General features: G+C 49.0%; 1 protein-coding gene and 1 non-coding gene across 2 annotated transcripts; both read right to left on the bottom strand.

Moving 5' to 3' along the window:
• Positions 1-216: 216 nt before the first annotated feature.
• Positions 217-13,908, bottom strand: LOC132574404 (zinc finger protein 436-like; the record flags this gene model as incomplete). The annotated part of the gene is made up of 7 exons (XM_060242767.1): positions 13,788-13,908; positions 10,171-10,651; positions 9,781-9,895; positions 8,825-8,889; positions 8,477-8,603; positions 2,600-2,722; positions 217-1,490 (listed from the first exon to the last, which is right to left on the bottom strand). Coding segments are annotated over exons 2-7 (2,127 nt in total), but the record flags the coding sequence as incomplete, so codon positions are not given.
• LOC132574530 (U6 spliceosomal RNA) lies at positions 6,942-7,045 on the bottom strand. Its single transcript, XR_009555609.1, has one exon. It is a non-coding gene; the product is annotated as a U6 spliceosomal RNA (small nuclear RNA).
• Positions 13,909-20,539: the final 6,631 nt, after the last annotated feature.

Raw genomic sequence — 20,539 nt, 5'->3', positions numbered from 1 at the left:
GCAGTTCGAGATGGACACTCTGACTTTCCACACTCTGAATGTTCAAAAGGTCTCCCTCGTGTGGATTCTCTGATGCCGTTTTAGAGTGCCACTTACACTGAATCTCTTTCCACACTCTGAGCATTGAAAAGGTTTCTCCCCTGTGTGGGATCTCTGATGCCATTTTAGAGTGCAACTGTCACTGTATCTCTTCCCACACTCCGAACATTCAAAAGGTTTCTCCCCTGTGTGCGTTCTTTGGTGCCTCTGAAGATTGCTGCTGGTACTGAATCTCTTCCCACACTCTGAACACTGAAAAGGTTTCTCCCCTGTATGGATTCTCTGATGCAGTTTTAGAGTGCCACTATCACTGAATCTCTTAACGCACTCTGAACATTCAAAAGGTTTCTTCCCTGTGTGGGCTCTCTGATGCAGTTGAAGATGACCACTCCGACTGAATCTCTTTCCACACTCTGAGCATTCAAAAGGTTTCTCCCCTGTATGGGTTCTCTGATGCAGATTTAGACTGCTACTTTGACTGAATCTCTTTCCACACTCTGAGCATCCAAAAGGTTTCTCCCCTGTGTGGGTTCTCTGATGCAGATTTAGACTGCTACTTTGACTGAATCTCTTTCCACACTCTGAGCATCCAAAAGGCTTCACCCCTGTGTGGGTTCTCTGATGCCACTGAAGATGGCCTCTGTGACTGAATCTCTTTCCACACCCCGAACATTCAAAAGGCTTCTCCCCTGTGTGGGTTCTTTGATGCTGCTGAAGAGTGCCACGCAGACTGAATCTCTTTCCACACTCTGAACATTCAAAAGGTTTCTCCCCTGTGTGGGTTCTCTGATGCAGTTGAAGATGGCCACTATGACTGAATCTCTTTCCACACGCTGAGCATTCAAAAGGTTTCTCCCCTGTGTGGGTTCGCTGATGCAATTGAAGACTGCCACTGTGTCTGAATCTCTTCCCACACTCCAAACATTCAAAAGGTTTCTCTCCTGTGTGGGTTCTTAGATGTCGCTGAAGATGGGCTCTCTGATTGAATCTCTTTCCACACACTGAACAGTCAAAAGCTTTCTCTCCTGTGTGGATTCTCTGATGCAGTTTTAGAGTGCCACTCTGACGGAATCTCTTTCCACACTCCAAACATTCAAAAGGTTTCTCTCCTGTGTGGGTTCTTAGATGGTTGTGAAGATGGCCTCTCTGACTGAATCTTTTCCCACACTCTGAGCATTCAAAAGGTCTCTTGCCACTGTGTACTCTTTGGTGCAAAAGGAGCTGTGATCTATTTTTTATGTACTTGCTACACTGAGTGGATGTACGTGCCTTAATTATTCTCTGCTTTGGAAAATGTACATTAAAGCTTTTTCCTCCTCTCCTCTCAACCATACGGCTGCCTTCCTTTCTTTTTGGTCTGCCTTGAATTCTTTTGTTTTTTTTCAAGTCTTGAACTCGATCTGACAAGTGCTGGAGAAGTTCATCACCCTCTTCACTTCTCTGGTCACCCTCTGCAGGAAAAAAGAGAGCGATCCCTTTAACACCTGGGAGGGCAGGTAAAGTCCAAAAACATCTCTGTGACTGCAGACGGAAAAGACTGATGTCTCCAGCCTCCTCCAGCTTCCCTGATCTTAACCACCTCCCCCCTTTCCCCAGGGTGTCTAGTCTTGAGGGATACCTCATCCCCTCAAGAGCCACAGCTAAGCTTGTAATGCCAATTATAGGCCCTCACACACACACACACACACACACACACACACACACACACTCCCGGCTCATCCAGCCAGAAGCCACGCAAGGTTCCAACAACACAGAAAGATTTATTGAAGATGGTGCTTAGCAACTGAAAAGAATAAGAAGTGACTTAAAAATAACAAAGCAGACAGTGTAAACCATCACTTCTAGTGCCCTCAGACAGACTTAGCCTTTGCTGGCTGGCTGGTTACTCCAGAAATTGAGACTCATCCAGCAGTGCCCCTTGCTGCAATCCAGGAAACCCCACAGGGAACAAGGCAAGACAGGGCTTTATCAGAAAGGACCAGCAACCCCCAGAGCCAATCAAAGGGCTTTCCCCAGATGACTCACTGCAACAGTGAACACGCCGCTGTTTCACACGGCAGCACGGGAAAGAAAGCTTTGAGATCAAACTCATCTAGTTAGAAGGGAGGGGGCCCTGTGAACAGAGCACTGAATTCTCCCACAGAGAATTCTCCCAGAGCCAATCAATGGGCTTTTCTCAGATGACTCATTGCAACCATGAACACGCCACTATTCCACATGGCAGAACAGGAAAGAAAACTTTGAGATCAAACTCATCTAGCTAGAAGGGAGGGGCCCTGTGAACACAGCACTGGATTCTCAACCAGTCAGCGGTTTTGTAATGCTAAATAAAACAGAGAAACCTATTTGCACAACCTGAAATAGCACATTGGAAGACAAAAAGCTTATAGAGTTCTTGCTCAGAAGGAGTTCCTAATTCTCCACATCCCAGTCCCCAGAAGGCCTCACTCCCTCCTTACCCAGTGTACCAAACTAAATCTCGATCAGAAAGAAGTGAATCAAAAAGCCCCCATGGCTACTCCTTGCCTGTTCCCTGGACATAACCATGCAGGATACTCACTCTCAGCCAGCGCATTTGGGAAGGAAATCTGTTCTTGGGATCCCCTTGAGAAACTCTCCAGCCTTTCTTGGGATGCGAGGATGTTGTCTTTCTCCAGCAAAGCCTCTCTTATACTTCTGTCTTCTTTTGGGGAAGGAGGAGGAGGAAGAGAGAAATAATTCTTATTTATTTATCTACGTTATATTTTTATCACATCCGTTCTATGCAGACTCAAGGTGGCTAACAGCATAAAATACACAATAAATGATAAGTAATATTAAAACAATAAAACAATCAGATAAATTGCAATGGTGCTACTTCAGGCGGATCATATAATATTTTCCTTTCTCAACATAAGAACATAAGAGAAGCCATGTTGGATCAGGCCAATGGCCCCTCCAGTCCAACACTCTGTCACATAAGAGAAGCCCTGTTGCATCAGGCCAATGGCCCCTCCAGTCCAACACTCTGTCACATAAGAACATAACAGAAGCCATGTTGGATCAGGCCAATGGCCCCTCCAGTCCAGCACTCTGTGTCACATAAGAACATAAGAGAAGCCATGTTGGATCAGGCCAGTGGCCCCTCCAGTCCAACACTCTGTGTCACATAAGAACATCAGAGAAGCCATGTTGGATTAGGCCAATGGCCCCTCCAGTCCAACACTCTGTGTCACATAAGAACATAAGAGAAGCCATGTTGGATCAGGCCAATGGCCCCTCCAGTCCAACACTCTGTGTCACATAAGAACGTAAGAGAAGCCATGTTGGATCAGTCTAATGGCCCATCCAGTCCAACACTCTGTGTCACATAAGAACAGAAGAGAAGCCCTGTTGGATCAGGCCAATGGCCCCTCCAGTCTAGCACTCTGTGTCACATAAGAACATAAGAAAAGCCATGTTGGATCAGGCCAATGGCCCCTCCAGTCCAACACTCTGTGTCACAGAAGAACATAAGAGAAGCCATGTTGGATCAGGCCAGTGGCCCCTCCAGTCCAACACTCTGTGTCACATAAGAACATTAGAGAAGCCATGTTGGATTAGGCCAATGGCCCCTCCAGTCCAACACTCTGTGTCACATAAGAACATAAGAGAAGCCATGTTGGATCAGGCCAGTGGCCCCTCCAGTCCAACACTCTGTGTCACATAAGAACATTAGAGAAGCCATGTTGGATTAGGCCAATGGCCCCTCCAGTCCAACACTCTGTGTCACATAAGAACATAAAAGAAGCCATGTTGGATCAGGCCAATGGCCCCTCCAGTCCAGCACTCTGTGTCACATAAGAACATAAGAGAAGCCATGTTGGATCAGGCCAATGGCCCCTCCAGTCCAACACTCTGTGTCACATAAGAGAAGCCATGTTGGATCAGGCCAATGGCCCCTCCAGTCCAGCACTCTGTGTCACACAGTGGCCAATATATATATACAGATACAGATACACACACACACACTGTGGCTAATAGCCACTGATGGACATGTACAGATTCTAGGCAGTTAGTACTAAAGTACGATAGATCCAGATGTGGTGGCAGCCTTTTCCCATTAGATGTTATATGCCATCCAAAACAGTTCAGTCTTGCAGGCCCTGAAGAACTGCAATAAATCCCGCAGGGCCCTGATGGCTTCTGGGAGGGTGTTCCAAAGTATTGGGGCCGCAACTGAGAAGGCTCTTGCTCTGGTGGAGTTGAGCCTAGCCTCCTTTAGCCCAGGGACAGCCAAAAGAGTTTGAGAGATTGATCGCAGTGTTCTCTGGGGAACATGTGGGGCAAGGCGGGAAAGACAGAAATTCAGAAGTAAAAATTCTTCTGGAAGGATGAACCACAGCCCCAACAGATAAAAGGGGGACCGATCTGTGAGGCAAGGCACCCTAGTTCCCCTCAAGGGTTATTGTGATAATTAAGTGGCCTGGTTCATGATTTGACTCTCCCTGCAGCTCACATCCTTATCTTTTTCAAGGCAGACTCAAGACTGTGGTAACTGAGAACTTGTATCCCATAGTGTAATCAAGAGGGAAGGGGGATGGGGAGGGTGCTGACAACCTCTGGAAAGTTCCACCAAGGAGGACCCTCGATTGGGTTATTTGGACCACCTGACTCTAGAGCGGTAGAAAGAATAAGACCAGTATATACTAGAGGGAAGCCAGGAAAACTTTATGTTTGTGCCATGCTGGTGCGCTTTGATATTTTCTTGCTTCATTGTGATTTTTTTGTAGAATAAGTTAGGCCGAGGATGCCAAAGTTATATGAGGCTGGATCTGACATAAATTAGACCTTCTTGGGCCGTGCCATGTCGGGCCGTGCCGTGTGCGTACCTATTTAAGATTAGGTAACAGAGATATAAATGTTATAAAGGACACCGACAAACACAAGCAGATGACAGCCAGTTGCTCGGGGGCCTAATAGGAGCCGCCTGAGGGCCTGCTTCGGCCCCAAGCTGCATGACACCCCTGATTTAGGCTATAGTTGGAATACTTATGCTGGAGAAGAGGTACTATCTAATACCAGGTATTTCGTGTATACGACAGAACAGTGAGCTTTTCATGGCTTTCTGTTGCTGAGCTGCAGAAACTGAACAGTTTAGTGGTGTCTCGGTTTTACATCCTTCATAAATCTTTCTATATTTTTAGAAGGGTTTGCTTAACTTCTGTAAACCCACTGAACTGGTTCAGGTACAAAGACTAGTGACCCAGGGGGACCCAGGCTTGGGTTCTTGACAGGATCAGTTAAAGTGGATGTTTGTAATCCCATCCGGGGGGGAAGGGTGTGTTGTATATGTCAGTGAAAGAGAAATCAGAATCTAGCTCCTTCCAGAGTCTTTTGGAACATCTCTACTCTGGGCCAGCCTGAGCTCAGCATGAAATCCTCAGGGAGGAGGACTCGTCTATGGCCAGGAGACGCTGCCTGCCTCTAGGGGTAGCCCACCTGAATAAGGGATCTCCAAGCTCAGGAAACAAAATGGATGCTTGCCAGAAAACAGGCCAAGGGGGAACATCTCTCTCTCTCTCTCTCTCTGTCTCTCTCGCTGTGAAAGATCACAGAAACATACTGAGGTCTGGTTCTGATTACAACAAAGGCAGTTTCCTGGTCTGGCTACTCTCCCTCTCCCCAATTGAGTGATAAAACTATGGGTTAAACAGGGAGGTAGATAGATAGATAGATAGATAGATAGATAGATAGATAGATAGATAGATAGATAGATAGATAGATAGATAGATAGATAGATAGATAGATAGATAGATAGATAGATAGATAGATAGATAGATAGATAGATAGATAGATAGATAGATAGATAGATAGATAATTTTATTTATATCCCGCCCTCCCCGCCGGAGCAGGCTCAGGGCGGCTAACAACATCATTCAATTTCCCTTATACAAAGACAAGGTTACATTAACATTAAACATTAAAAATTCTGATAAGTTTAAAATCACTTAATTAAATTGATAAAAGTGCTAATGCTAATTGTGCTTTTAGAAGGGTATTAGAAGGTATTGTTCTGTCTGAAATCCTTGGCCAACTGATTAAATGGCCATCTTCCTGACTCATTGCTACAACTCAACTCCCTTCTTTGTTTACTCCTCTGGTAATGTCTGACACCTGGACATCTCCTTTGTCTTCTATGCTTACTTCCCCTCAGGGCATCACCCTAAATTGATCAAGCCATTAACAACCATCTTAACCCATCCTGACAAACAATACTGAGTCAGCAACAGCAAGTGTTTCACCCTGGTAGCACATTCATGTAACCAGGAGAGCCCATCAAGCAAACATTAAGATCGCCATGGTTACGGCAGGGCCTCCTCTCAAGCATCATTATAGCTTTGGGAGGGTCTTCAACCTTCCAAGCCTTATAAAATATGAGAGCAAGCCACACCTCCTTGTTCAGTCTGGAAACATAGGTTGTTCCTCCAGACATGGTGAAATTAAATCAAAAGAATTTCCGGTTCAACATTAGGGAGAACTTCCCGACCGTTAGAGTGGTTCCTTAGTGGAACAGGCTTCTTCCTTGGGAGGTGGTGGGCTCTCCTTCCTTGGAGGTTTTTCAACAGAGGCTAGATGGCCATCTGACAGCAATGAAGATCCTGTTAATTTTCGGGGAGGTGTTTGTGAGTTTCCTGTATTGTGCAGGGGGTTGGACTAGATGACCCTAGAGGTCTCTTCCAACTCTATGATTCTATGGCAAGATGGTAATGCATGTCTCCATCTTTAATTTGTAATTGGACCTTTGCACATCTGGACAGGTAGTATTACCTGCTTCAACAACCCCTACAAATTCCTATCGATCAACTCTATCTCTCCTAGCTTGTCTGTGTGTGTTTTATTGCTTGTGTGTGTGATTGTACCTTTTTACATAATTTTCTAGTAAACATTATAAAATATATTCACAAATTTGCATGTCATCCTTGCGCAGGGGCCATGCTAATCTTCTCTCTATCGTTCCAATTTTAGTATATATTCAATCTGGAGTCTTTTCTTTCTGGGACTGGACCTTCGTATCATAGGTGAAAAGAACCACGCTCCTAATTCACTCTACCTAGTCTCGCTTTGCTAATTTCCCCATCTAAAAGAGGAGACTCCAGCATTTCCAGTAAAACATCAGGAGAAGAAGAGTCACGCATGGCTGGCTGAGTCAGAAGCCAGGAAACAGGCTGATGAGTTGCAGACTGACAAAACCTCACCAACAACAGCTGATCCAGAGCCACCACCCAGCCCTGATGCAGCAGCTGAGGCTCAAGTGATTAAGAGAGGCTGAGGGACTTGTGAATCTTCAGTCTGAAGGAGGTTGAGGGGGGACATGATTGCTCTCTTGAAGGATTTTAAGGGCCGTCACTTAGAGGAAGGTGGGGAGTTGTTCCTGTCGGCAGTGTCAAGATCCCTTTCCATGTTTCTGTATGCCTTATAACTCTTATAACTGTAATCCTTATATTTCTGTACCTTGCTATTAGAATTGCATTGTGTGTGTGCTTGTCTGCTTCACTCATTAAGAAAGGTATGCGCCTCCAGAGAAACGGCAAGTCAAGGCCGAATGTTATCTCTTGGTGTTTCTACAAAGCGGACTGTAGTGAGAACACGCTTGCTGTTAGAACTAATTAAGTTTGAACCAAATGCGCGCCTGAAGTAATGGTTGTTTGGAATCTATACAGACCACTCCACACATTCTCTTCCCAGGAGTTGAAAACCTTGCCCTGTGTACGCTCCACACATTCTTTCACTCTTTAGTTTCAACACTAACACCTAAGTGTCAATATCACCAGCTTCAATAAATAAACTTATCCTTTTGAAATTGTTATTGTTGAAGATGGTCCCTGACCTGACAGGCAGCAGAGGCGAGGACTCATAATAATGGGTTTAAATGGGTTTAAATTTAGAATGGGAACGTACATGCTGGATATTAGGGGAAACTTTTTTACAGCAAGAGTTGTTCATCAGTGGAATTGGCGGGAGCCTGCATGTTGTGGAAGCAACAAGTCATCCTCTTAGACTTTGGGACCACAACATCTGACCCTTTCTTTGTGTGACCTTGCACTTTGACCTCAGCTTTGTGACTCTCAAGCTTGTGCAGGACCCTTGGACCTCCGGGCTACACTCTCTGGTTTACCCCTTCTGGTAACGACCCTTTGGCTTGTGCACTTTGGGTCTGTGGACTTCAGAGACTGAACTCTGGAATCTGTGTGAGCACCTGAACATGTCTGGCTTGCTGGCTCTCATCCCCACCCTTGCCTCTGGCCAGGACACCATCTCTGGCTCGGGTGATGGCCACAACACTGGCCTCAGTTGCCCCCCAGCAAGTATCTGGACAGGCCTCAAAATGATGCATTGCTGTGCAATAGTTTTGATTCAAGCATCATCCCATGTGGAGCAATTCACACCTTTGGCACTTGTGGGAGATCCTCCTTACCCAGAGAGATGACGCTCCGATAGATCTCCTGCATGACTTCCCTGTAGAGAGTTTTCTGGCCCAGATCCAGCAGGTCCCATTCTGCTGGGGTGAAACAGACAGACACCTCCTCAAAGGAAAAGGGGCACTGGAAGAAAAAGCAGATTCCCTCATCAGAGATGATGCCAGGCAGAGACTGCAACCTGGAAGGGAGTTGTCTGGGATGGAATAGGATGTATGGGTTGATATGGGTAAAGGGAGTGGTGGTCAGAACCTCACTCACCTGGAGCATTGTAGAAACTGCAGGAGCAAAAGCCCCCCTGAGAAAGTAAGAGGGAACCCAGGCTGTGCCCTGCTCATTTCCCCTACCTGAACTGGAGCTAAAGCGGCTGTTTCCACACCTCCAGAATGACTCAATAGCATCTCTCCACTGTCTGTTAGGAAGAGAAAGGAGGAAGGGTGTTTGTTATGACTTCCTATTGCATTTGCTTGTTTGTTCCTCGCTTCACACACTCCCTTCCCAGTGCCCTGTGTGCACGCCACACATTCTTTCACCCTTTTTACTAAATTGTGGGAGAGGTAAAAGAGGTACTCATGTGCCTCGGGGGTGACAAATGTTGCCAACATAGTTCAGGCTTCTGGAGTTCCAAAAGTTACAGCATCCCTGCTGGATCAGACCAAATGCCTAGGAATCTCATTCTCCTGCCAGCTGGCAGTGGGCCTTTCAGTCTGGACTGGGGGTGCAAAAAAAAGGGGGAGTGGACATGACATCACATTCAGAACAAAACCCAGACGTAACTCGAGAGCTTCTGGAGAATCTAAGGTAAAATCTGTGCCAGGCTTCACCCCAAGACCCTCCCCCAAATCTCTGGGGTTTGAGGAAACAGCCTGTCATCCCTCCTGCAACACCTGATTTCTTCCAGTGGCCTGCTAGGTGCCCCTATAAGAACAGGCACAGAAGCTGAATTTTCCCACGGTTATTGGGACAACAAACTAGTTTTTAGTGCTCAGTGCTGCCCCAGAAAGCAGAGGCTCCCTGTATTCACCCAGCTGAATAGCTCTGCCCAGGTTTGTCCAACTTTACTTTTCTTTTTTGAGCCCTCCTGAGTTCCTCCTATGGAAGGAAGGTGAGACATGAATGTTCTAATTAATGGAAGGAGTTGCCCTCTATCAGTTGTCTAATCCCCTTTGAGAAGAATCACAGTCAGTGAACATTCAGTGCTGTGTGTTATGTGAAGAAGCACTGAATTCTTTTCCTGACCTGAACTCTCCACCCACCACATTCAGGGAGTGCCCCAATGTAAACAGGCAGAATGAGTCCTTACCCCAAGAGAGGGCATCTTGGGCACCCTCCTGGGCCTGCGCCCTCTGCCCTCCCTCCAAGGAACCTCGTTCTGCCTCAGGGAATGGAGCTTCTCTCTCCAAGGATGGTCCCCACATCTGAAAGAGCAGCGAGTGAGAAGGGGAAGAGATGGAATGGAGAAGAGACCAAGCAACGGATCCTGCCCCACTCCCAGACTCTGCACTCTTCCATCAGCAGACCCAGTGAGTTGTCTGGAGAGAGAAGAAATTCTCCAGTGGAGGAGGCTGCTGAAAGAGGCTGTGAAAGCTCCCGTTCAGGTGATTAACACTTGGGCCAATATCTCTCAGGGAAACTTTAGGATGAGGTCTGATATCATTGCTTGAATTGGACACAGCTGAAGGAAACCCCTCACCTGCTCTGCCTGCCTCTTCTCCTCGGCCTGACTCAGGAGGAAGCCTTCGGCCAAGGCCACCGCCTGGGAACTGGTCTCCGGCCCACATTCCCTGACCCAGCGCTGCATTTCCTGGGGCAGGAGGGCTAGGAACCTCTCCAGGATCACCAGGTCCACCATCTGCTTCTTGGAGTTCCTCTCTGGCTTCAGCCAGTGGCTGCAGAGTCGATGGAGCCGGCTGCAAACCTCTCGGGGCCCGTCAGCCTCACGGTACTGGAACTGCCGGAAGTGTTGGCCATGCACCTCTGAGATCTCCGTGACTTGAGAAGGTGTCTCTGGCACGGGGCTTTCCCAGCCTTCACCACCACTCCCAGCTTGGGTGGGAGGGGGGCCTTTGCTTGCTGTCTTGCCAGCTGCAGCTCCTTCTGGGTCCTGCTCTTCCATCTCCCTCCCCTTCTCTTGGGTCACCTCCGACTGGATAGAGATGCCTTTAATCACCTGACTGTAAGGAGATACAGAGACAGGAACATGTCACAAGGAAGGTGAATGAGAATTGTCTTGCTGGATCAGGACAAAAGTGCTTCTTGTACTTTGTAGACCACATTTAATATGATTTACTCATATTACATTCTAAGGTAATGAAGACAGGGCAGAACTGCTCAGTTCCTATTTTTCCTCAGTCTTATCTTCTGATGGCAATGGTGCTCCATGTGGCAAAAACGGAACATATAATGAGGGAAGGGAGTTGCAACCTCGGATCACCACCGGGGTAGTACATAAACTCCTAGTTTCTTTAAATGAAACTAATTCCTAAGGGCCAGATGAACTGCATCCAAGGGTTCTAAAAGAACTTGCAGATATAATTTCCAAGCCTCTAGCCATTATTTTTGAGAATCCTTGGCGAATAGGTGAGGTGACAGAAGATTGGAGATGGACAAGTGTTGTCCCCATCTTCAAGAAGGGGAAAAAGGAGGATCCAGGCAACTATTGACCTGCCAGCTTGACATCTACCCCTGGAAAAGTTTTAGAACAAATCATCAGTCAGTCAGCCCTGGAACATTTAGAAAGGATGGCTGTGATTACTAAGAGCCAGCATGAGTTTCTGAAGAACAAGTCATGTCAGACTAACCAGATCCCTTTTTTTGAGAAAGTGACTACCTTGCTAGATCAGGGGAATGCTGTAGACATCATTTATCTTGATTTCAGTAAGGCTTTTGATAAGGTTCCACATATTCTCCTTATTGACCAATTGGTAAAATGTGGTTTGGATCCTGTTACCTTTCGGTGGATCTGTTTGACAGATTGCACCCAAAGAGTGCTTGTGAATGGTTCCTCATCCTCTTGAAGAGGACTGACAAGCGGAGTGCCTCAAGGATCTGTCCTGGGACCTGTTTTGTTTAACATCTTTATAAATGACTTGGATGAAGGAATAGAGGGAATACTTATTAAATCTGCAGATGATACTAAATTGGGAGGGGTTGCAAATACAGTAGAAGACAGAACAGGATACAGGAAGACCTTGACAGGCTGGAAAACAGGGCTAAAACCAATAAAATGAATTTTAACTGAGATAAAAGTAAGTTCTGCATTTAGGTAGGAAAAATCCAATGCATGGTAATAGGACGGGGGAGACTTGTCTTAGCAGTAGTACATGCAAAAAGGATCTCAGGGTCTTAGTGGACCATACGCTGAACATGAGTCAATAGTGTGATGTGGTGGCTAAAAAGGCAAATGCAATTTTGGGCTGTATCAACAGAAGTGTAGTGTCCAGATCACGTGAAGTGATGGTATCGCTTTACTTTGCTCTGGTAAGACCTCATCTGGAATATTGTGTTCAGTTTTGGGCACCACATTTTAAAAAGGATAGAGACAAGCTGGAACAGGTCCAGAGGAGGGCGACGAAGATGGTGAGGGATCTGGAGACCAAGTCCTATGAAGAAAGGTTGAAGGAGCTGGGCATGTTTAGCCTGGAGAGGAGGCAGCTGAGAGGTGATATGATCACCAACTTCAAGTCCTTGAAGGGCTGTCCTATAGAAGATGGTGTGGAATTGTTTTCTGTAGCCCTAGAGGTTAGGACTAGAACCAATGGGTTGAAATTAAATAAAAAGAGTTTCTGGCTAAACATGAGGAAGAACTTCCTGACCGTTAGAGAAGATATTGGCTTTATATCCCGCCCTCCACTCCGAAGAGTCTCAGAGCGGCTCACAATCTCCTTTACCTTCCTCCCCTACAACAGACACCCTGTGAGGTGGGTGGGGCTGGAGAGGGCCCTCACAGCAGTTGCCCTTTCAAGGACAACCTCTGCCAGAGCTGTGGCTGACCCAAGGCCATGCTAGCAGGTGCAAGTAGAGGAGTGGGGAATCAAACCCGGTTCTCCCAGATAAGAGTCCGCACACTTCACCTCTACACCAAACTGGCTCAGGGAATGTAGAGCAATTCCTCAGTGGAACAGGCTTCCTCGGGAGGTGGTGGGCTCTCCTTCCTTGGAGGTTTTTAAACAGAGGCTAGATGGCCATCTGACAGCAATGCGGATTCTAGAGGCTAGATGGCCATCTGACAGCAATGAAGATCCTGTGAATTTAGGAGTAGGTGTTTGTGAGTTTCCTGCATTGTGCAGGGGGTTGGACTAGATGACCCTAGAGATCCCTTCCAACTCTTCTATGATTCTATTCTAAATGATGTGTGTGTGGGGGGTTTGCAAATATAGTTTCCCCAGTGATTGGCACTCGAATTCTAGGCCACTGGAGCAGCAGCTGGGGGGTGGGGTGGGGTGTGTTTTGCATTTCTGCCCGGAGAGCTTCAGGGATCGCCCAAGGAAGCGGGGAACAGCAAAGCCGGACGGGCTGCCTGTGGGGGGAGGGGGAAGTTCCCTTAAAGGCTTCTGGCCAGCAGGTCAGGGGGGAATCCGGGGCACGAGTAGGGGGGAGGGAGTCCGGTAAACCCTCCTTGCCAGCAGCATCCAGGGGGCTCCAGCCGCCCCTCCATTCCCAGCGGCTACAGCAAGACCCCCCCCCCCCAAGAAGCCGTCGGAGAGGCGGGAGGGCGGCTTTCCAGTCCCCCCCCCACACACACACACCCGAAGGAGCGGCTCACTCGTAGCTCTGCGGGCTGGAAAAAGCCGCCTGCTGCTGCTGCTGGCCCCGAGCTCTGCGGGGAGGAACTGGAGGGCTCTCCCGACGGCAGCAGAGCAGGCTGGGCGTCCTCCCTGCAGGGCTCCCCTCTCGCTCGCTCGCTCTGCCCGGGCAGGGAAGGAGGAGTCTCCGCAGCCCCCTCCATCCCTGCTCCGGCTCCGCTCGTTTCTTCTCCCGTCGGGGGGCCTGGCTGCCGCTGCTCTCCACGCCCGGTGGGCGGCTTTGGGAGGCGGAGGGGGCAGGAGGCCCGGCTACCCCCCCCCTCCTCCGGGGCAGCAGAGCGGGCACGGCCGTCGGGGGTCCTTTTGCAAAGGCCCGGCCCGGCCAGGCACGCCTCCCCTCCCCTTCCCTTCGTGGAGCGGCGCTTGGGAAGGGGCTGCAGGCGCCCCCCACCCCCGGCTCCGGCCTCTGCTCTGCCGGGACTGCAGCTCTTCCAGGGGAAAGGGGGGGGGCGGACGGCTTTGGGTTGCTTCGGTTCCATGTAAAAGGAACAAAATTCTCCTGCACCTTTTGCAGAGCGAGTTCAGCCTTGCAGCCTTCGAAGTGCCATCTGAGGCTCGTTCCAGAGGGCTGGGAAGGGGCTGCTCTTTTCTCCTGCCCCCCCCCGGCGGGACCAAGCCCGGACACGCACGCCTTCCCTTCCCTTCCGGGAGCAGCGCTGGGAAAGGGGCTCCAGCGCCCCCTGGCTCCGGCAGAGGCTCTACCACGGCTGCAGCTCTTCCAGCCGCTTCTCCGGTGGGGCTGGACGGCTTCGGGGGGCTTGAGTTTCCATGAAATGAAAAGACGTTTGCTCCTTGGGAAGACAGCTATGGCGAACCTGGGCAGTGTAATAGAAAGTAGAGAGACATCGCCCTGCCAACAAAAATCGTATAGTCAAAGCGATGGTCCTGGAGAGACCCTCCCCCCCTCCCTTGGCGGTCAGGATTGTCTACTCAGACTGGCAGGGCCTCCTCAAGAGTCCTTCGCATCACTTCTTCCCCGGGTCTTTGAACTGGAGGTTGGACAGGAGACCTTCTGCACGCCCAGTGGATGCTCTTCCCTTGAACCACAGCCCCCGCTCCCTGAATCCCAGCTTTCCTTTCAGCCTACAGACCGTGCTAGTCCTCAATGCTCTCAGGCAGCCGCCCAGCCCGGTGGCCCATCACAGCCAGTGTTGTCTGCTCAGACGGCAGCAGCTCTGCAGGGTCTCAGGCCGAGGTCTTTCGCATCACCCACTGCCTGGTCTGTTTAACAAGTTCCCAGGGATTGAACCAGGGAGTTCTGCTACCACTGAGCCATGAGGCTCTGGGCCGTGGAAACAGGAAGGGGTGCTCTGCCTTATGCTGAAGGACCCTTCATCTCCCAAGAGTGCCCATCAAAGCCCTGGCCACCTCGTTACTCAACCAAAAGGGCCAGAGTGCAACAAGAGCTGACTTTGTGCATCCCTTCTCAGGGAAGTCTTTGTGTCTTGGGCTTCCTGGTCTCCCCATGGCAGTTCAAATGCAAGAAGTGGGCTGGGAAACTCACAGCTGATGTGGTGAAGAGGATTGGCAAGGGTGTATTTTTATTTTAAGAAATCCTCTCTGTAAGTGAGTGTTGAAACAGGCAGACTGGCCTACTTCACAGGGTTGTTCTGTTTGTTTTTTTCGCCAAGCCTCCCAGTGGGGCACTGATGCTTACAAGCGCAGGCTGCATTTTCTCTGTACCCTTACAGTGGAGTGGCAGTCCCTTCCATCAGCAGGTAATTGGCCTCAGATAATTCAAACGTGGTCAGATCTTTAAGGAAGCTAGGAAGGCCCATGTTTCAGCGGCAGCTGTCCTCCTTAATTCTGCTTTGGGGGCAGCAAAGGGGGCTGCCTGGTCCTAATTTTGTAAGCAAACAGGAAATAACACAGCTAAGGCTGAACAGTCACAAACAAAACACTGTGTAATGTCATAAATTCACAACGCAGCGCTGAACACTTCAATGCCGAAATATATTATTTCACTTCAAATCAAAATTGAATCCGTGTTCTTTGAATACACACAAATGGGGTGATTTGAGTCCCTATCCAGTCCACGCAAATTCTGACCTGTAAATTCTCACCGTTCTGCCACGATACGCAACATCCAACCGGAGTGGTCCTTAAGTTCACAGATATCATTGAATTAAAGATGTGATGCACCCGTTGTCATTATTGTGTGCTTCAAGTGTTTCAGCAGCTTGTTTGTCAGTCCCACCTGGAAGTTGGCAACCATGGCTGTATGGGGGGGTGGTCATGGGCAAGCTGTCCCTCATTGCCTGCGCCCTTTTCCACCTCTCCAGCTTCATCTGAGTTGGGCCTCCTTTAGGGGCCACCCTGCCAATGGGCAAAATCAGCCACTGACCATACGAGTGCCTTCTCTGCTGTGGCCCCCACCAGAAAGACTCCCGCTCTCCTGGCTTACTGCAAATTATGCAGGTCTGAATCATTTTCCAGCCTAACCACCTTCTTCCTGGCCTTGCTCATTATGTGGGATGGAGAGGGACCTCCTTGCAGGGCTGCCCAACCTGGGGCAGCCTTTCCTCCCAGCCCCCCACTCTTTCCCCATCTGGGAAACCCCACCCCCTGTCTGGCTTCTCAAGCCCCACCCCCATCCTCCAGCTCTCCTGGAAGCAAAGCCAGACCCCCAAAGGAGGACGTTGGAGGACTTCAGTCTTTCCTCGTATCCTCTCTAGGAACTGCAGCACTGTCTTGTCTGCTTCTTAACCTTTTACTAGCTGTTGTGCACAGAAGCAGATAAAAGAATTATTTTCATGGCAATATTTTTTTTCCAAATTAAGGAGAAGATTCAAGGTGCCGTTAAAGTGGCAACTTGATTGAGAAAATCTGCTCATTAGGTTGAGAGGTTTAAAACTTTGCTGTGGTCGCTTAGACACGTTGTCAACCAGCACTGACGATTCTATACTTTAGGGGGAGGGGTTTGTGAGTTTCCTGCATTGTGCAGGGGGTTGGACTAGATGACCCTGAGGGTCCCTTCCAACTGTGTGGCAGGAAATCAAAAGGAGTGAAAAATTAGCCCAGAGAAGACAGGGACCAGCCAAGCAATGCTTGAGGAGGTCTGCTTGTCTTTCGGGGCTTTTGAATGGCAGGCCTCTTTGAAAGGGTCGAAGAGGTGAGCCAATACAATCAAAAAGAAAGGGCGTTCAATAAGCAGCACAACAAATTAGGGTTAAAACCAATCAGAAATCTAACATCAGAGCTGAAGAAAAGTGTAGGTCTTACCGTGACACATTAAATGACAGAAAAGTAACATCATAGGATCCCAGTTTCACCAAGTTAAACGCAGTAGCAGACACCACAGTCATTTTGTATAGTGTGAGTCTCTTGCCGAGGCAGAAAAGCTCTCTTGATCCAGCCAGTTTTGCAGAGGAACCTGACCTCCTCAGGCAGGCCGCTCCCCAACAGGTGCATCGGTGGATGCTGATTTTGCCAGTTTGCAGGCTGACACCTGCGGAAGACCTCACCCAGAGGAGCGGAGCTCTTGCGGTGGCACAGAGGGGGAGAGGCGGTCTGGCAAATACAAGTGCCCAAGGCTTTCTATATAATGAGCCAAATAACTAACCGATGGGCAGCCAGTGGGGAAACTATAGAATGGGAATCATATGCATGCTCCATCTAAGTTCCCGAAGTACGATAATAGCAGAGCTGCGGTGTTCTGCCCCAACAGGAGTTTCTGAATTGATTTTGAGGGAAGACCAATGCACAGTGCAACAGTGTTTGAGCCCAGTGACACCTTGAAAACCAACAACATTTTATTCTGGGTAGAGGCTTAAGTGTGTGCACACATTTCAGAGGTGTGCATGCACACAGAAGCTTATAGCTGAAATGAAACTTTGTTGGTCTGAACGGTGCCACTGGACACAAACTTCGTCCCACTGCTTCAGAAGAACACGGAAAGGAAAGAAGGGTGCATGAAAAGAGGAAAGCGCTATGAGGTCTTTCGGGAAAGGGAAATATGAAATACTGGGGGAGGGAGAAATGCATCCCACAAGTCCTTGCAGGTTACCACTAGGAATAAATATGGAAGTTCTGAGATTTCTGCACCTATCAAGCACATCTCTTTGAAGAAGCCCCTCCCCCCCACCCCAGATTGAATCCTAACAACTCACTTGCAAGGTATGCTGGCCTGGAGAGCTTTAAAGTTATTGTTATTCCCAGCATTTTGTTTTTAAGTTATCAGGCTGGCTTTGTTTGGAAGATAGCGAGCGGTGGTTCCCAAAAGGACAACCTCTTTCCCTAGTCCAAATATTAACAAATAGATTGATTAATATGCGGGCTAATAAACCCAATAAATTCAGTGAGTCAGTAACTCAGGGCAGACAGGGTAGTAGCTGCGATGCATAAACAAGAACATAAGAGAAGCCATGTTGGATCAGGCCAGTGGCCCCTCCAGTCCAACACTCTGCGTCACATAAGAACATAACAGGAGCCATGTTGGATCAGGCCAATGGCCCATCCAGTCCAACACTCTGTGTCACATAAGAACATAAGAGAAGCCCTGCTGGATCAGGCCAGTGGCCCATCCAGTCCAACACTCTGTGTCACATAAGAACATGAGAGGAGCCATGTTGGATCAGGCCAATGGCCCATCCAGTCCAACACTCTGTGTCACATAAGGACATAACAGGAGCCATGTTGGATCAGGCCAATGGCCCATCCAGTCCAACACTCTGTGTCACATAAGAACATAAGAGGAGCCATGTTGGATCAGGCCAATGGCCCATCCAGTCCAACACTCTGTGTCACATAAGAACATAACAGGAGCCATGTTGGATCAGACCAATGGCCCCTCCAGTCCAACACTCTGTGTCACATAAGAACATAACAGGAGCCATGTTGGATCAGGCCAATGGCCATCCAGTCCAACACTCTGTGTCACATAAGAGACGCCATGTTGGATCAGGCCAGTGGCCCTTCCAGTCCAACACTCTGTGTCACATAAGAACATAACAGGAGGCATGTTGGATCAGGCCAATGGCCCATCCAGTCCAACACTCTGTGTCACATAAGAACATAACAGGAGCCATGTTGGATCAGGCCAATGGCCCATCCAGTCCAACACTCTGTGTCACATAAGGGACGCCATATTGGATCAGGCCAGTGGCCCCTCTAGTCCAACACTCTGTGTCACATAAAAGAAGCCATGTTGGATCAGGCCAATGGCCCCTCTAGTCCAACACTCTGTGTCACATAAAAACATAAGAGAAGCCATGTTGGATCAGGCTAGTGGCCCCTCCAGTCCAACACTCTGTGTCACATAAAAGAAGCCATGTTGGATCAGGCCAATGGCCCCTCTAGTCCAACACTCTGTGTCACATAAAAACATAAGAGAAGCCATGTTGGATCAGGCCAGTGGCCCCTCCAGTCCAACACTCTGTGTCACATAAGAACATAAGAGAAGCCATGTTGGATCAGGCCAGTGGCCCATCCAGACCAACACTCTGTGTCACAGAAGAACATAAGAGAAGCCATGTTGGATCAGGCCAATGGCCTCTCCAGTCCAACACTCTGTGTCACATAAGAACATAACAGAAGCCATGTTGGATCAGGCCAATGGCCCCTCTAGTCCAACACTCTGTGTCACATAAAAACATAAGAGAAGCCCTGTTGGTTCAGGCCAGTGGCCCCTCCAGTCCAACACTCTGTGTCACATAAGAACATAAGAGAAGCCATGTTGGATCAGGCCAGTGGCCCATCCAGTCCAACACTTTGTGTCACAGAAGAACATAAGAGAAGCCATGTTGGATCAGGCCAGTGGCCCCTCCAGTCCAACACTCTGTGTCACACAGTGGCCAAAAAAAAAAGAAGCAGTGCTACCAGACGGTAGAGCAGAGACAGAAAAAACAAATAAAGGCAAAATCCGGGTAAATGCAACTTTCTCCTTTTCCTGATAAGCCCCCTTCCCAAAAAAGGGGAGGCAAGGTGATGTGGAATAGAATATACTGTAAACAGGGATTAAAAGAAGTAAGCCAGTGTCTCTGTGTGACCCCCCCCCCCCAGCCCACTTAACAAGGGAAGAAAAGAGAAAAATGCAAGCAAAGTGATCCAAGACTAAAAAGGTGCCGATGAGATAAAAACTTCAAAGCCTCAGAAAATCTATAGACATAACACTGGTTTCATGTTGGCAAATCCCAGCGTCCCAGACCCTGCACTCTTCCATCTGCAGACCCAGTAAGTTGTCTGGAGAGAGAGAAGAAATTCCCTAGTAGAAGAGGCTGCTGAAGGAGGCTGTGAAAGCTCCCATTCAGATGATTAACACATGGGCAAATATCTCTCAGGGAAACTTTAGAATATCATTGCTTGAATTGGACACAGCTGGAGGAAACCCCTCACCTGCTCTGCCTGCCTCTTCTCCTCGGCCTGACTCAGGAGGAAGCCTTCGGCCAAGGCCACCGCCTGGGAACTGGTCTCCGGCCCACATTCCCTCACCCAGCACTGCATTTCCTGGGGCAGGAGGGCTAGGAACCTCTCCAGGATCACCAGGTCCACCATCTGCTTCTTGGAGTTCCTCTCTGGCTTCAGCCAGTGGCTGCAGAGTCGATGGAGCCGGCTGCAAACCTCTCGGGGCCCCTTAGCCTCACGGTACTGGAACTGCTGGAAGTGTTGGCCATGCACCTCTGAGATCTCCGTGAGCTGAGAAGGTGTCTCTGGCACGGGGCTTTCCCAGCCTTCACCACCACTCCCAGCTTGGGTGGGAGGGGGGCCTTTGCTTGCTGTCTTGCCAGCTGCAGCTCCTTCTGGGTCCTGCTCTTCCATCTCCCTCCCCTTCGCTTGGGTCACCTCAGACCAGATAGAGATGCCTTGAGTCACTTGACTGTAAAGAGATACAGAGACAGTCACATGTCACAAGGAAAGCGAATGAGAATTGCCCTGCTGGACCAGAACTAAAGTGCTTCTTGTGGTTTGTAGACCCAGTTTAATCTTCTTCTTCTTGGCTTGACTTCGCGAACGAAGATTTAAGAAGGGTGCAGTAGTCCACGTCTGCTGCAGGCTCGCTGATGGCTGACAAGACCAATGCGGGACAGGCAGATCCGGCCACAGTGGCTGCAGGGAAAAGTCTGATTTGGGGTTGGTGCTGTAGCAGTGCGATTCTTCCTCAATCTCCTTTTGTCCTCAAGACCAGCTATGCATGCGTTCTCAAAGGAAGAGACAGCCTGGTGGATGGTGTGCCTCCATGCTTTGCGATCTGAGGCTAGGTCAGACCACTGGTGATGGTTGATGCGACAGGTGCCAAGGGATTTCTTCAAGGAGTCCTTG

This window comes from Heteronotia binoei, chromosome 6 (genome assembly GCF_032191835.1).
Source record: "Heteronotia binoei isolate CCM8104 ecotype False Entrance Well chromosome 6, APGP_CSIRO_Hbin_v1, whole genome shotgun sequence".
Lineage (NCBI taxonomy): Eukaryota > Metazoa > Chordata > Lepidosauria > Squamata > Gekkonidae > Heteronotia > Heteronotia binoei.
Note: the sequence above shows the minus strand (reverse complement) of the source record. Positions and strands in the feature narration are given on the sequence as shown.